Below are 17,425 nucleotides of genomic sequence, written 5' to 3'. Positions count from 1 at the left end.
AAAAATCATGAAAATAGAATTTTCCATATTAAGCGTTCATTGATATTTTAATGAAAGCTTGAATTTTCAAACTCGTTCTGAAAATTAATTGTTAAAAGTTTCACGCTTTTCCACATGAACTTTCAAGAGTAATTTTCCAACAGTGTAACCTGATACTTGAAGTCATAGAAATTCTTCCCGAAATCCCAGAAATCAGCGCTGTAATCACATAAACATCACAACATTAAATCCATCAAAATTCAAAATCGGCATTTCTGGCTGCATGAGCATTTTCATAGCATCAAATAAGTCAGGGTGAAACCTAAACCCCCGGGGTTTAACTTATCATGCCTAACCGATGTTATTACACGCGTATTTTACACAATATTGCACAAGATGAAAGCCAGGTGGAGGGACTGAATTTATGGATTAACTCGGAGTCCCTCACAATTGCCGGCTGAAAACCGAATTCAGCGGTGTGAAATACAGAAATGGCTTCGGGATGAAGGCGTCCACCGAAATCGGATGGATTAAATACACACTGCGGGCTGTAATATCCGGGGAACAGATGTTTCAGGCGAGATAACGTGAGCGTATATCAGTGCATTAAATACTATTATTGGGTCTCCTCGAGGCGCCAGAATGTCATCCCCCTGATGACGACCTGTCCCCTCGATCTAGCGCTGGATTCATCGATTTTCCGAAAATCGAAGGGGTGCATTAAACCGCTCGGATAATCTCGCCAGTAAGTTTCAAAGAGTCGTCTTAGTGGAGTTTGAAATCCCGAGACTCGAGTCAGACGCGTAGTATTCGAGACATCTTTGCACCGGAGCACATTTGGCCTCTGATCCCACACCCCTGGATCTTCGCTGGAGAGCGGAAATTCTTCGAATTTCTGCGCACAACAAAGCATCTCCCATTTTCCATGGGGTATGGTTGACTTGGCACCGGCTTTGCTGCATTCAGGGAACTTTCGAGGGCACTTTGTGATGCCTTGACGATTCCACAGAACTGGGGGGGCGCTTTGATTTTTTTATGTTTGACGCGATTTCAGTTCAATTAGTGTATTCGGTTAGAGAATTATGCTTCCGAATGGTTATTTTGCACATCATTTCCTTCCATCATGTATAATTCATTGTTTATTTCATTTTATTAAATTAAATGAGATTTCTTTTCAACTAATTTTGTCAGATTTTCAACTCAGTTGAATTTTATCATCATCATTAGTCTTATTATCCCTTTCTTCTATACAACGATTGCCTTTTTGCTTCCGAATGGAAGCATTGTAATCGTGCTGTTTTCACATTCTCTAATTTTTATTGGAAATGATGTAGAATGGTCTGAAACGTAAAAATACGAAGTTTGGCGACCATGTCTGTCGGTGTCAATGTCCATCGCCACCTTTCCGGTGGTCAATTTTTGGAAAATTGAGTAATTAATTGGCTAAACTTATTCCAAAAAATCTGAAATTTTGTCAGACTATAGGACTTAAGTTCAGCCCGATTGATCAAATAGTTTTTGAGAAAAAGCTATTCGTTTTTAAATCGCTTTTCGCTAATATCTTCGAAGCTAGTCAACCGATTTCAATTTTTTTTTTCAAAATATTTGTTTCGATGCCTTCTATCCGAATGCTTTCTGTTCCATTCGGAAGCTTACTACCAATGGAATTGGTAGAAATGAAAGAAAGAAAAAGAGTTATAACACATAAAGTAACGGTCAGATGGCTTCGGCCAAAAAGGCTCGAACCCCTGCTTGTTTACGGTTCTATCTCTCCCCTCAGCCCTTCGATAAAATGTTGATAGAAAATTTTTATTTATACATCCTTGAATGAATTTGAAACATCACATTGGAAGAAACCATTAGAAAGCTCACTTTNGTTCCATTCGGAAGGTTACTACCAATGGAATTGGTAGAAATGAAAGAAAGAAAAAGAGTTATAACACATAAAGTAACGGTCAGATGGCTTCGGCCAAAAAGGCTCGAACCCCTGCTTGTTTACGGTTCTATCTCTCCCCTCAGCCCTTCGATAAAATGTTGATAGAAAATTTTTATTTATACATCCTTGAATGAATTTGAAACATCACATTGGAAGAAACCATTAGAAAGCTCACTTTCAGGGAAATTCATGAAAGATTCGAAATTTTCAAGAATCATCATAAAAATCAAATCAACCAATATAGCCATCGTAATCATCTTTTAAATTCGACTTAATGGCATTAAAATGAATAGTTTAAGCTATGATTGAATTCATTTGAAGCATGATCTTCAAAGATATCCCCGGAATTCTAATTTTTTTTTAATACAAAACTTTTGCAAATTTTCAAATCAATCAAAATAACGATTATTGCTATCGCCTTCATCTTCGAACTCGGTCAAAAGGACATCCAAAAACATTTTTTAAGCCATCATTCAATCAATTCAGAATAATTTTTTTAATTACCGCGGGACAACCGATTTTCGAAAAAATTAGAAGATTAAAAAAATAATCGATGAATTAAATTTTAATTAATGGCGATCTATAGGGCTCAACAATACCTACATTTTCGGATTTTTTGGATCATACTGAGTCAATATAACACAGAAAATCGAAAACTTTAAATCAAAAATCATGAAATTTGAGTTCACTAAAAATTCAGTGAAATTCTAAATTTTTGAACAGCATTGAGGTGAGAATTCCTCAGGATATTTGAATTTTCAATGAAATAATGAATATTCAGTACCCAATTACGACGAATTTACTATTAATTAAAAATTCAAGAAAATATTTACCGAAAATTTCCGGATTTCCACTAATTTTCAGGGAATAATTGACCAGAAATTTACGGTGCCCACGGATTTCTCCATGAAATTCTGAATTTTCAATGAAGAAATTCCCTGTAATTTCAGTGGACCTAAAATCTGATAAAATTTTCCAAAAAGTGTATCGGAAATTTCAGCCACAAAATTGTAACAGCGTATGACTGCAGTAAATTCTCCTCACTAAAAAAACAGTAAATTACACCCACGACCTCATATATAAAACCGTAAAAAGAGCCGCAGACTTCAGCTAGACCGAGTGTACAGATAATTGCGGAAGGCCGTGAACCGTTTGAAAATGTAAATATTGGCAACTCTCGGCTCAAGTGTGATGTGACTTTCAGTCACGAGAATGGCTCAATGCGCAGACGGCATCCCGTGAACAACTGCGCTTGTCTTTTCCCCAGGAAACGACGGGAATTCGATTCACCAGTCTCTATGAGCGCGCGCAAGCTGCACCAAGGGGAATATTTCGCAATTTCACGGAGTATCGGGGAGAGATACAGTCGCTATTTCTTTTACAGAGCCCGAGTTTTTTGCGTTTCTGTTGTTATGCCGGAGGGGGAAGAACCCTCAGCTCCTTCGACGCTCGATAGCTCCTCCTGGCGGAGCATTCGATTGAGTTTTCCACTGTATGTTTGCACTTTTGTATGAAAGATCAATCGCATAAAATATTTCAGTAGCAAAACGGTAAAAACGTTCAAGTCGATGTTGACTGTTGGCCAGTTTTCGATGAATATCTCGAGATCGGAGGCAGATAGCGAAATTTTCGTCAGAACCTTTTTTATAGCTCTCAACTCGCTCTATAAAAAAGGTTGTTACGAAATTTTGTATATCTCCCTTAGATTCGGAGATATTCATCGAAAACGGAGCTAAGAGTTGAGTAGACTTGAATCGTTCAAACGAAATAACGAAAAAAAATTGAAAAATTCGTGGCAGAAATGTCTGAGTTTGCTGCATCATTGGGAATGGGTGTCGGGTTGAATCGGGGCTCGAGAACAACGAGATAATTGCGAAATTTCACTGAGAGATGCGTCTCACTCCTGTTTTGAATTTCATCCTGATGGAATTGTCCCTTGATATTTGCTCCCTGTGATGTCGTGCTCCTTTGACATCCACACCTGCGCCAAAAATCTAATATTCAGCCGTCTCTTTCATGATTACAGACATGCGCTGGCCCTTCTGTCTTTCCGTGTTAACGGTAACTGCTGTACTGTGTTGTCGTCAAAGTGAATTCCAGTGCGGAAACGGACGTTGTGTATCCCTCAATAAAGTCTGCAATGCACTAGACGACTGCGGGGATGGGAGTGATGAGCAACGAGCCTGCTCACGTGAGTAAAAATGTGAACATTCAGGCAATTATATTCTAAAATTAATCAGGAATTTTTAATTATGTTTGATTAAACCTCTGGGAGTTGACGTTCTAGTTCATACGCTGGGGTATTTAGTGTTGTAATACTGAGAGAAAAATTACTGTTTTACAAAAATTTATTTGAAAATGGAATGGATTTGTCGCGATCGTCAGAAATATCCCTAGAAGAATTCGAACTGTTGGCAGGAAAAATATAGTCTACTGTACGACGATCATTTGATCTGAGAGAGCTCCATAGGTTTATACCGCAGAAAGAATACATTGACGAGGAAAGAATATTTTTTTCCCAAAAAAATTGTCCCCTCGAAATTATTTAATTCTGTCACTAACACAGTTTTCGGCAAGAAAATTGTAGTTTCCTCTTGAAATTATCATTTGTTCCATGGAAATTATAAGTGTTTATTGGACAAAGATATACACTACTCAATAACATTCACTTGATAAAACCGGAGCCTCATATAATTCTCTGTAGAACGAATGTATTTACCCGAAAGATATAAATGTCTCACGAGAACAATTACTACTACCAAAATTATCATGTTTTGGTGGAAACTTTCATCAAGTGATTTTAACACTCCGGAATCATCTCTGAAATCATGTAATTTTTGTTTTCTAACGTAATGTTCACAAATTGATTGTTCATCGTGAATTCTTAGAAGAGAGTGCGGCAAAATGGAATATTTATCCTCATCAATAACTCGAGATTGGCCGAGTGAAATCAAACACTGAGAGAAAAAATTTGCTCTGCTGAAAAACAATATGTTCCACGTGAGAATATTTGATGGAGAGGAACAGATTTACTTGAGGGAAATTAACCAACTCGACGGAAGGAAATTTAGTATCTCTCACAAAAATTAAGTTTTGTCGTGGTCATCAGAAATATCTCTAGAAGAATTCCGACTGTTGGCAGGAAAAATATAATCTATTGTACGACGATCATTTGATCTGAGAGAGCTCCATAGGTTTATACCGCAGAAAGAATACTTTTTTCCCAAAAAAATTGTCCCCTCGAAATTATTTCGTTTTGCCAATAACAATAAATCTCTCACGAGAATAATTACTACTCCGAGAATTATCATGTTCTCTTTCTCTCAATCCAACAGAAGCATTTTCTCAATCAAACTTTATTATTATTACTCAATCCAATTACCCCTGTCCCCTCCACCTCTCAAATTCTGCAGACGAAGCTAAAGAGGCCAAAACCTGAAAAAACCGTCGATTCATCGAAAAATCGTCGGTACCCAGAACGTGAGGAATGTACCAACATCGTCTAATGAAATGAAACTGGAACAGTCCGACCATTTCCATTGACGTTTTCGGAATTTCCGACTGACTGACACAACTAAAACGGAAAGATAATTGATTTCCCTGGCCCTCTCACTCCCGAGCTAATTAATCCCTCGATTAATCCCTCGAATGAAAAAAGTAAAATCTCCTATCCTCGATCTTTCATTTAGCCCTCCAAAGAATTGATAGGATTACCCGCAAAAAAATATATATATCTGATTATTTTATTCCGCTCTGTATCTGGAGATATACAAGCAATGGACACAGCCAACTGGCCGTGCGCCAACCGACGGCCAGCATTTGGGTCAAATCTGTCGCACCACACTCACCCGTCCTCACCAGATCTCTCTCCCGTACCATTTCACGTTATTTCCCCGAGCCTTCTGATAAATTTTCGATTAACATTGTGTATGTACTAGTGTGCTATTAATCCATATTCCGCTCTGTTTTCTGGACTGAGGCCTCAGGAATAATCACACTGAGTGAAAAAACTTTCCTCAATTATCCATTGTCGAATCATTTATTTCGGTTTATTTTATTCGACGTTTGAATGATTTTTTTAACATCTGTAGTAACTTATGTGTTTATTTAGGTAATTAATATTTTATTTCGGGAAATAAGGTGAATTGAGAATTATATAATTTGCCTTAATTATTTATTTGAATATTCCAAGTAAGGAGGTCACAATATTCCAGTTCGTTTTGATACTTTTGTCCCGAATAAATTCTTATTTTGTATTTTTAATATTACACAATTTCAATGTAAAATTTTTTTACTTTTTAAATCTTCACGGGAGAAGCTATTGTGTGAATTGATGAATAAATATAATTTACTTAATGCTCCCAAATACAATTAAATTGAAAATATAAATTTCCTTTTTCCTCTCTTACATCTTGCGATTATTTATTATCGAATCATTTACTTCAGTTTATTTTATTCGACGTTTGAATGATTTTTTTAACATCTGTAGTAATTCATGTGTTTATTTAGGTAATTAATATTTTATTTCGGGAAGTAGGGTGAATTGAACATTATATAATTTGCCTTAATTATTTATTTGAATATTCCAAGTGAGGAGGTCACAATATTCTAGTTCGTTTTGATACTTTTGTCCCAAATAAATTCTTATTTTGTATTTTTAATATTACACAATTATAAATTTTTCAATATAAATTTTTTTTATTTTTTAAATCTTCACGGGAGAAGCTAGTGTGTGAATTGATAAATAAATATAATTTACTTAATGCTCCCAAATACAATTAAATTGAAAATATAAATTTCCTTTTTCCTCTCTTACATCTTGCGATTATTTATTATCGAATCATTTACTTCAGTTTATTTTATTCGACGTTTGAATGATTTTTTTAACATCTGTAGTAATTTATGTGTTTATTTAGGTAATTAATATTTTATTTCGGGAAATAGGGTGAATTGAACATTATATAATTTGCCTTAATTATTTATTTCAATATTCCAAGGGAGGAGGTCACAATATTCTCGTTCGTTTTGATACTTTTGTCCCAAATAAATTCTTATTTTGTATTTTTAATATTACCCAATTTCAATATAAATAATAGTCCATAACAATCTCATTCTATTGAAAGTTTATAATTGAGTCTCAGAAAGTTACGAAAATAAAATGGAGAATATAAAATAAATTTGGGGTATTGTATCGAGATTTTTCATACCCGAATGAAAAAATTGATAATTTCTTTTTAGTTTTTTCTTGATAGTTTTTTTCTTGATAGTTTTTTTTTTTNTTGATACTTTTGTCCCAAATAAATTCTTATTTTGTATTTTTAATATTACACAATTATAAATTTTTCAATATAAATTTTTTTTATTTTTTAAATCTTCACGGGAGAAGCTAGTGTGTGAATTGATAAATAAATATAATTTACTTAATGCTCCCAAATACAATTAAATTGAAAATATAAATTTCCTTTTTCCTCTCTTACATCTTGCGATTATTTATTATCGAATCATTTACTTCAGTTTATTTTATTCGACGTTTGAATGATTTTTTTAACATCTGTAGTAATTTATGTGTTTATTTAGGTAATTAATATTTTATTTCGGGAAATAGGGTGAATTGAACATTATATAATTTGCCTTAATTATTTATTTCAATATTCCAAGGGAGGAGGTCACAATATTCTCGTTCGTTTTGATACTTTTGTCCCAAATAAATTCTTATTTTGTATTTTTAATATTACCCAATTTCAATATAAATAATAGTCCATAACAATCTCATTCTATTGAAAGTTTATAATTGAGTCTCAGAAAGTTACGAAAATAAAATGGAGAATATAAAATAAATTTGGGGTATTGTATCGAGATTTTTCATACCCGAATGAAAAAATTGATAATTTCTTTTTAGTTTTTTCTTGATAGTTTTTTTCTTGATAGTTTTTTTTTTTGATTGCACCAAAAATTGATAATTTTCTTTTTTTTCCCAATTTTACTCGAAACTATTTCCCTTCACGAAATTTTTCCTTACTTGATTCTTTGAAATAAAAATCAAGTATTATTTTGAAATAATTAAAAATAAATGCAATTATCCACATGATTTTGTCCCCTCAATACAGATTTAATCAGTAATTGTCCCCTCGCCAAAGCCTCTGAATTACCTTCGAATTACTTCACCTCAATCGTCTGATTTTATTCGCCGACTGATTTATCGCTCCCGCGGAACAATACCATTTCGGTAGAGTGAACAAAAGGTCTCCCTAAAAGGTCAAAGCCAGATTACGTTCAAGGAGAATGCCTTAAAAATAGGTTTACCATCGATTTTTCCCAGGGAAAATCTAAACAAAGTGATTGGATAGCTACGTTTTTTTCCCTCTACCGTTGAATGGAGAGACAGACCGAACGAAAGGGGATGCATTAAAGCCCCAGCCGCAGACTGCATGAAAAGGATATCCACGATGTTTTTTTTTCCTCACAACTTGTGGTGCTCTCGACTTCTTCTCCTTCAGACCCTCTTTCAGTTCATCGACAGAGGACGAGAGTGAAAAGCGACGGGGCTACCACTCATTTCCTTTTTGCAAATTGCGGGACGAGTGATGTGAATGCATTGGGGAATACAATCATCCATTATGACGTGATTTTTCAATCTTAGACTGTCGATTTGACGCAATTTTCTCATTAAAAATTTATTGCTTTCGTTTTTGCATTTTCACGCGTCATTACAGGCGAATTATGTAACTGTGAATTTAATTTAGCTTCATCTGAAGAATTTAGAAGAGCGAATAAATAGGGGTAATAGGATTGAGTAAATAACAATAAATCTTGATTGAGAAAATGTTCCTGCTGGCAACTGTAAATAACTCAGCGAATGAGGTAGAACGTTAACTCCTAGAGATCGAGGTGTACGTTAGAAATCGATGATGAGAAAATTAGAAAAATCTAGACGTAATCTGGTATAATTATAATCACTATTAAACGATGTGAAATCATATCTACGACGCGTTGAGGCTCTTCGATTAAAAAAAAACAATACAATAAAGTGTGGAGTGAGTGAATTGATAGTTGATAACGTGGAAAATTCTTGACTCAGATTTGTTAGTAATGAAAATTATAGGTGAACTATTTACTTGTGAATTCAATGCGACATTGGTAAGTTCATCTCAGCGATTGAGAGTTGAAAAGTGACGCTTTTTATCCAGAGTGAATGATAATATTGCTGTTGGTGCAAACAAATTTTACATTAATACTGAGACTGACTCGCACGGTAAAATTGGAATAATTTGGGGGAGGAATGGGGCTGAGTGGACAGGCCTTGATCGTCAAAGGAGGCTTCACTCTGCCCCACTCTCCCTTACTCAATAAATTGACCGGTTTCACCTGTTTTCTCACCGTCAAAAAATGATAAAGACATACTCAAGACTGCCGTACATCTTGTAATTTATCAGGTAACAATAATCCATGGTGGTGTTCGATAAAAGAAAACAAGTGGAAAATTGCTTTCGTCACAACATAGTCAACATATTTTTCCTAATAAATCGGCAATTTGCTTCCGAATGGAATTTCTATGACGATGTATTTTAGCTTGAGTTCAATGATTCGTTGAATTCAACATTGACCCAACGTTGGCCGACAACATGAGGCTAATCTTGTCATTCATCAAGTGACAATAATCCATGATGTTTGATAGAAGTAAAAAAGGAAAAAACAAAATTATCATGTCGTTACGGAAAAACATGATAACCGCTTCTGAATGAATCTGGTGAATTCATCCACTTGATGAACAATGGAGGAAGAAACAGATTTGTTGGCTTCATGTGGCACGTAGCCACATGACTTTTGGAAAGTTAGCGCTAGTGGAGTGAACAGGCGGTGGTTATACAGGATTCATTGTATGGCTTCAAGGGCTCATCGGGGATGTATGACGAGGGAATCCAAGAGCGTTGAAGGGGCGCGGGGGGAGTGGGAGTGAGGGAGAGACCGGAGAGAGAATGGGGTTCCATGCACTGCGGCTATATGTTGCTTCAAGAGCACTGAATGGACGACTCGGCACAATACATCTTCTGTTTGTACTGATAGGTCAGGGAGAGTTGGTCATTTTCAATCGGCGGAAATTATCGCGATCCCTTGGGACGTGATATATCGGAGATCAGGGCCGTTTTATTAATTGGCGCTGGGGGGAGGGGGGGGGGAGGNGGGGGGGAGGATTTGTGGATGTAAACCGGAATGACGCGACGCAATTGCTGTTGGAATGCGTTAGTTTTCAATCGGATTCGGTATTTTTGGGGGATTTATGACTCTTTTTGGGTTTTAGCTTGCAATAAGACGTACTATGGAGATATAGGGAAAACTTATTACCTCGAGTTGCATCGACCGAAGGAGGACAAGGTGCCTTACTTCTGCAAGCTGACGTTCAATGCCCCTGGAAAGGAGTTCGGGGATATCGTTCAGGTATTTATGATTTTTGAATGAGACGCGGGGAATGAGTGATTTTTATTAAAATGAAACATCATAGGGGAATGAATGATGACTTCTAAATGGTTATGGAGATATTTTACTAATAAATATCATCCCCTAATTTACCAAAGCCCATTATCCAAATTTTTGTTCTCTTCATTTTCATATTTTGATGTGTAAACATCTCAGCCCTCGCTATCGAAATTTTGTGGTAGAGTAATCCCTGGTAAATCTCGTGTTACGAAAAACTCAACGGAAGGTGCGCAGTCGACCACTGCGCATGGCGGGAATACGATGCCCACAGTCATGTGTACATGTATACTACGGATGTACTCTCGAGTAAAGGTGCTCTCGCTGTCACTACAATGCCCCAATGTCAATTGAAATATCTCGAAAATTATTGAGAAGTCATCGAGACGTTCAGTGTGAAAAATGCAGGAAATTTCATAACAAAGAAAATGGTTTTCAACTCACATCTTTACGAATCGTAGTTCTCAGGATGTGGACGTTTGTGGATAGCCCCGCCCCACGGGGTCTCGACAATTGTCAGACCTAGGAACATGAGCAAAAAATCATTTTATTCGCCATAAAAATCGCCAAAACCCGTGTGTTTTTCCAGTGGAAAAAAATTTTCCCCACAAAATTTCCATTTTTCTCGCATCTCTCCTCGCAAAATGAAATTATAATAAAGACAGCAATCTGTTGCACTCCAGCTGACCTTCGACAGTTTCACCCTTGGGAAATTCGTGTCCTTTACGGTGGAAGGATGTCCCGATGGATCATTGCAAATATCGGAAGCGCAGAGACCCGATGTCGGTGGCGTATGGTGCGGCACATCGTGGGGCCCCGCTATTTACTACAGCGAAACACCGGTTGTTACGATTTCCCTGAAGCTCCTGAGGCTCAGTCAGGATCAAACGGGCTTCAACTTCGATTTTCGCATGGCGTACAAGATGATCAAGAGGTCCGATGCCGTTGTCAGATACGGAAATCCATTCGTCGGTGAGATTTCGAGTTGAAATATTCGTTTGAATTTTAATAAAATTGTCATCATGAAATATTATGTTAATCAACGAAATTCATGTCGCGAAATATTTCATTTCTTGACATTAATTTCTTGAATGTTTTATTCGCACCGCAGAATTCGCGTCGTATCTCACAAAATCAACGCCAAGGCCCACCACCGCCATGAGTTTTCCCATCGAATACGCGAACACAAGCGTGAGTTCGTCGGTGAAAATAACGGAGAAGGTAAAGCCGACTGTTGCCACCCCTGAGCAGCAGTATCTTGGGGATCTGATCTCGGGGACTTATTGCTCGAGAATATTCAGCGACTGCGATAAACGGAAGTGTCGGCTACAGTCGCCCAATTTTCCTGGGCTTTATCCACGCAATCTCACGTGCTACTATGCGGTGAGTCCCAACAGCTAAATTCGTTTTTTCAAAAATTATTTTTCGTTGAAATTGATTTTAAGTTTATAAAAATAGGATTTCTGAAAATTTTAACAATTCCATTATCAATTCTTTAAAAAATTGATTAGTCCCTACAGCTAAATTCGTTTTTTCAGAAATTATTTTTCGTTCAAATTGATTTTAAGTTTATAAAAATAGGATTTCTGAAAATTTTAACAATTCCATTATCAATTCTTTAAAAAATTGATTAGTCCCTACAGCTAAATTCGTTTTTTCAGAAATTATTTTTCGTTCAAATTGATTTTAAGTTTATAAAAATAGGATTTCTGAAAATTTTAACAATTCCATTATCAATTCTTTAAAAAATTGATTAGTCCCTACAGCTAAATTCGTTTTTTCAGAAATTATTTTTCGTTCAAATTGATTTTAAGTTTATAAAAATAGGATTTCCGGAAATTTAACGAATTCACATTATCAATTCTTTAAAAATTTGGTGGGTGCCAGCAGCAAGATTAGTTTTTTCAGAAATAATTTTCCATTCAAATTGATTTTAAGTTTATAAAAATAGGATTTCTGAGAATTTCAACAATTCCATTATCAATTCTTTGAAAATCTGATGAGCTCCAGCAGCAAAATTAGTTTTTTCAGGAATAATTTTTTATTCAATTTGATTTTAAGTTATAAAATCTATGATTTTCGAAAATTTAAACAATTCCCATTATCAGTTCTTTAAAAAACTGATGAATCCCAGCGGAAAAATTCGATTTTTCTGAAATTATTTTCCATTCAAATTGATTTTAAGTTTAAAAAAATCGCATTTCCGCAAACAGATGGGATTTCCGGAAATTTAGAGAATTCACATTATCAATTCTTCAAAAATCTGATGAGTCCCAGCGGCAAAATTCGTTTTTTCAGAAACTATTTTCCATTCAAATTGATTTTAAGTTGAAAAAAATGAGATTTTCGAACATTTAAACAATTCCCTTTATCAATTAATTGAAAAACCTCATGATATCCTCGATAAAAAATGATAAACATCTTCTAAAAACCTGTAAAAAGTCCAAATAATTGATAACACAGCATCGGTTTTGACTGTTGTCCACTTTTCAATGAATATCTCGGGATCTAACGCGGATAGCAAAATTTTTGTCACCACCTTTTCTGTAGAGCTCATTGAGACCTACAAAATAAGTCATTACGAAAATTTCGCTAGCTCGCTTAGATTCGGAGATATTCCTCGAAAACTCAGCTAAGAGCTAAATGAGTCGTCACATTAAAAATGTTCACGACTCAGACGTGCAACTGTCGCCCGATCGAGCGACGAAACTCAAGTTCTGCGGCATTTCCCTCGGTTCTACCAAGCTCAACCATTATTTCCGTCCGACCGAACTAGTCCACTACCCCTAGGACACGACGAGAAATTGAAATTCGATCCTTGAATTGAAACTTACATTGTTGGTGTAGTTGTTCGGAGACATCTCGGTCTCTCGAACTAACTGAAATTGATAAACTCCTCAGGTGCGACAGCACGAAGTGCCGCCGGGCAAACACGCACTCATAACCGTTCGCCAGCCGAGGGGTCAACTTATTGCCGTGCGTGCTAGACCAGCTAATCAGGCTGAGCCACCACCAAGAGAGCTTAAATTGTGGCAGGACTGCGATATCGTTCAGGTAGGTCAAGCCAATCTCGTCTTGTACCGCACGATTCAGGGGGGAATTGGCGAGAAAAAGAATCCGCACGAAAGAAAACTTTCCGACATTTCTAGTTTAATTCTAGTTTAACCCCTCACGTACGGGGCTTTTCTGATACCAAGTCTACCACACGTTCAATACTCTTCGCATCCCATATTTTCTGATGAATGAAAAATTACAAATAAAATATATAATTGAAGCTACAGTATTCACCTTCCCAATGGTACTAGTCCGATTGTATTCAGTAGCGAAGCGGTAAACCGGGTTAAGTCGTTTTTTACTATTGGCTAGTTTTTGACGAATATCTCGGAATCTAAAAGAGATAGAAAGATTTTTGTCATGACCTTTTTTGTAGAGCTAATAAAGCGTTATAAAAAAAGTCATGAGAAAAATTTTGCTATCTCTCTTAGATTCCGAGATATTCAGCAAAAACTGGCTAATAGTCAAAATCGACTTAACTCGGTTTACCGCTTCACTACTGTATTATTTGCCATAGTTTCGGAAATATTCAATTTTGAAAAGAGCCGTGCGTTTTTGCATAGGTCGGTATGACATATCGAGCCCGTACGTGAGGGGTTAAGAATATCCAACTTTGCACGGAGAGAAATGTTCAGTAAAAATTACGGAACTCACAATTGACTCACCGATTACGAAATCGACTCAGAAAATTCAAGTGACGGTATCGTAATTTTTCACAGAAGATTCAGATAAAAATTACGGAACGCTCCGGAAAAATTCCGTGAAAATTCCGTAAAATTTCCTACAACCACATTTCGCTCCGGAATTACGGAAAAGATATGTAATTTTTATTGAATATTTCTCTCCGTGTGGCTATTTTTTTCTCCAGTGCTTTTCTACTTTTGGCTTCGAACATCAGAGCTTTCATTTGAGCCCCATCGACCCCAAGTTTCCGGAAATTTTACAATGATTTGATTATTTAAACTTAAAACGAGTTGGAAATTGCTCTTGTATTGCATATAATACAGTTATTTTTGCTAATAAATTAGCAATACACTTCCAAATGGTTATTTTACACATCATTTCCTCCTATCATGTATAATTCATTGTTTACTTCATTTTATTAAATTGAATGAGATTTCTTTTCAACTAATTTTGTCAAATTTTCAACTCAGTTGAATGTTATCATCATTATTATTCTTATTATCCCATTCTTCTATACAACCGATTGTCTTTTTCACGGTTCTATCTCTTCCCTCAACCCTTCGATTAAGTGTTAATAGAAAAATTTTATTTATACATACTTGAATGAATTTGAAACATCACATTTGAAGAAACCATCAAAAAGCTCACTTTCAGGGAAATTCATGATAAATTTGAAATTTTCAACAATCATCATAAAAATCAAATCAACCAATATATCGTAATCATCTTTTAACTTCGAATTAATGGCATTAAAACAAACATTTTAAGCTATGATTGAATTCATTTGAAGCATGATATTCAAAGATATCCCCGGAATTCTGATTTTCAAAAAATACAAAATTTTTGCAAATTTTTAAATAAATCAAAATAAGGATTATTGCTTTCGCCTTCATCATCGAACTCGGTCAAAAGGACATCCAAACAAATTTTTTAAGCCATCATTCAATCAATTCAGAACATTTTTTTTAGTTATCGTGGGACAACCGATTTTCGAAAAAAATCGATAATTAAAAAAATTAATCGATGAATTAAATTTTAATTAATGGCGATCGATGGGGCGCAATACCTACATTTTCAGAATTTTGGATCATACTGGGTCGATATAACCCAAAAAATCCAAAACTTAAATTTGAACGATTACACAGCTTCCATTCGGAAGCGAAAAAAAATTCTTACAAAACTTTTTCAATTTATTCCTGAGGGAAATTTCCTCAGAACAAACAGAAATTTCAAGGGACGTGAAATTCAGAAATTCCCTCTGTGCGTACACTGACCCCTGAATAATGCTGACTATCCCAATGTTAAAATTCAACTGCACATCTCAGAATAAAATTCACCAGTGTATTCACCGAAACGTGAATCAATAGGGACACATTTTCAAATGGAATGCAAAAAATTTCAGGACTACGTAACAGTGTACGATGGCTACACCACTCGAGACCCAGTGATCCTCAAGTTTTGTGGTGGTGGTGAACCTGTGCCGGAGGCAACGAGCAGCGAGGCAGAAATTCTCGTTGAGTTTACCACATCACCCTATGGAACTTTTCTCCATCCCACACCACCCCACTCACTCCATGGCTTTCAACTTGAAGTCCAGGTGAAATATTCTAGTCTGTGTATTACTTCCTTCCATTGAATCCAGGGCAAAATGTATTCTCAAGTTTATGCTCTAGTTTTGGCTCTCGGTTATTGATCATGTGCGATCAAATGTGAAATGGGAGATGCTGAGCTGATGAATAATTACGATTTAATAATCTCGAACAGTCACGCATGAACAAATTTCGAAGAATTTTACTGCTAATTTTTTTTTACCGAAAATATCCAATAGATATTTTTTTATAGAAAAAAAAAAACAGACGGATTTGATCTTTCTATAGAACTTTTTCTATTGAGATATTTTCGGTAGAAATTCCTCTGCATGAGTTTTCAATTCTTTTTCTCTCCATTTTTTTTTGTTTTCATTGTAAAAAATTTAAAAATTTGAGGAATTTCTATAGAAAATATTTTTCTACAGCATTTTTTCCATTATTCTGTGACGAAATTCCAGGTTAATTCGTCACCTGCTGAAGGGTATTTATTTGTGAAAAGAGAGAGAGCATAACAATCGAAAAATAACGAATTTTTGATCCGGAAAATTGAAATTACCTGCTACCTTAAGGATGTTCTACACCCTTTCTGCCAAAATTCACGTTTTTTTTATTTTTCTGGCAAACTTATGATGGAATTGACGTGAAAAAATATAACGTTTTTGCGTTTTGTCATTATTTAATGACTGACGAAATTTTAAGGTGGTGCGAACATTTTCCTGCGTTTTCTCTAAACTTTTAAAAAGAATCACAAAACTGTAGAAAAAACGCATGAAAATTATCGCACCACTACGCAACTTCGTGAGCCATTAAAGAATGACAAACCACAAAATCGTTATATTTTTTCACGTCACTCCCATCGATAATTTGCCAGAAAAATGAAAACAACGTCAATTTTGGCTAAAAGGGTGTCGAACATCCTTAATGAAACCTCCGAGCTACCTTAAATACGAGAAAAGTTGCTGAAATTGGTTACTTGGTGTGAATCGATTCCCTAAATTGTTAGACTCATATTTCTAATTAAGGCCCGGGTGTACTATCTTTCGAATGTTATCTGGATTTTTTTTATCTTTCGTAATCCAAAATTGTCAATTGAGTGGTACATCATGTAGAAATTGCCAAAAATTATGATAGAATGATATAAAAAATAGAAAAAATTCTGAACTTTTTCAAAGAGCGTTTTTAATTGGGATTCAGAATGAGTTGAAAAAAGTGGAAATTACAAATAACTGATTCGCTGTGGAAAATTATCTATTAGCTGTCATTTTCCATGGTGGATTACAAAACATTAACTCCTCATGGCAAGTGACAGCTGGCTATCTCAATTTTCAAAACAGTGGTATGTAGTCATCTGCCATTTTTATGTGACAAAAGTGTGATTAAAATATTCCCCAAAATATTACAACTTTTTTCAAAGACCCCTTTCCGTAACAAATGTCTCTGTGCAGTGTGGGGAAAGATTTACGAAATCAGTCTTCCCCCTGCATGATATTGGGTGACAGGCCGCCGTTTGTCAGCGTAAATCAGATACATTTTTCAATTTCTTGTTATTAACTTCTTCTGAATATAAATTAAAAATGCTCTTTGAAAAAATTAAAAATTTCTTCTACTTTTTTTGATTATGCATTCATAATTTTTCAAAACTTTTGCTTGATGCAGAACTCAATTGACAATTTCAGATGACGAAAGATGAAAAAAAACATCGAGATACCGT

The 17,425-nt window shown here is 35.5% G+C and overlaps 1 protein-coding gene across 1 annotated transcript in view; it reads left to right on the top strand.

Moving 5' to 3' along the window:
- Window positions 1-17,425, top strand: part of LOC107044879 — a 63,630-nt gene that overhangs the window by 33,386 nt on the left and 12,819 nt on the right. The window contains exons 3-8 of the mRNA XM_015266939.1: window positions 3,942-4,106; window positions 10,215-10,351; window positions 11,071-11,359; window positions 11,499-11,770; window positions 13,289-13,441; window positions 15,528-15,722. Of these exons, the coding sequence (XP_015122425.1) occupies window positions 3,942-4,106; window positions 10,215-10,351; window positions 11,071-11,359; window positions 11,499-11,770; window positions 13,289-13,441; window positions 15,528-15,722 (1,211 nt within the window). The remainder of the gene's footprint in view (window positions 1-3,941; window positions 4,107-10,214; window positions 10,352-11,070; window positions 11,360-11,498; window positions 11,771-13,288; window positions 13,442-15,527; window positions 15,723-17,425) is intronic.

The sequence above is a fragment of the Diachasma alloeum genome, unplaced genomic scaffold (genome assembly GCF_001412515.2).
Source record: "Diachasma alloeum isolate Michigan unplaced genomic scaffold, Dall2.0 Dall_scaffold_00180, whole genome shotgun sequence".
Lineage (NCBI taxonomy): Eukaryota > Metazoa > Arthropoda > Insecta > Hymenoptera > Braconidae > Diachasma > Diachasma alloeum.
This window is presented reverse-complemented; position numbering and strand designations above follow the sequence as displayed.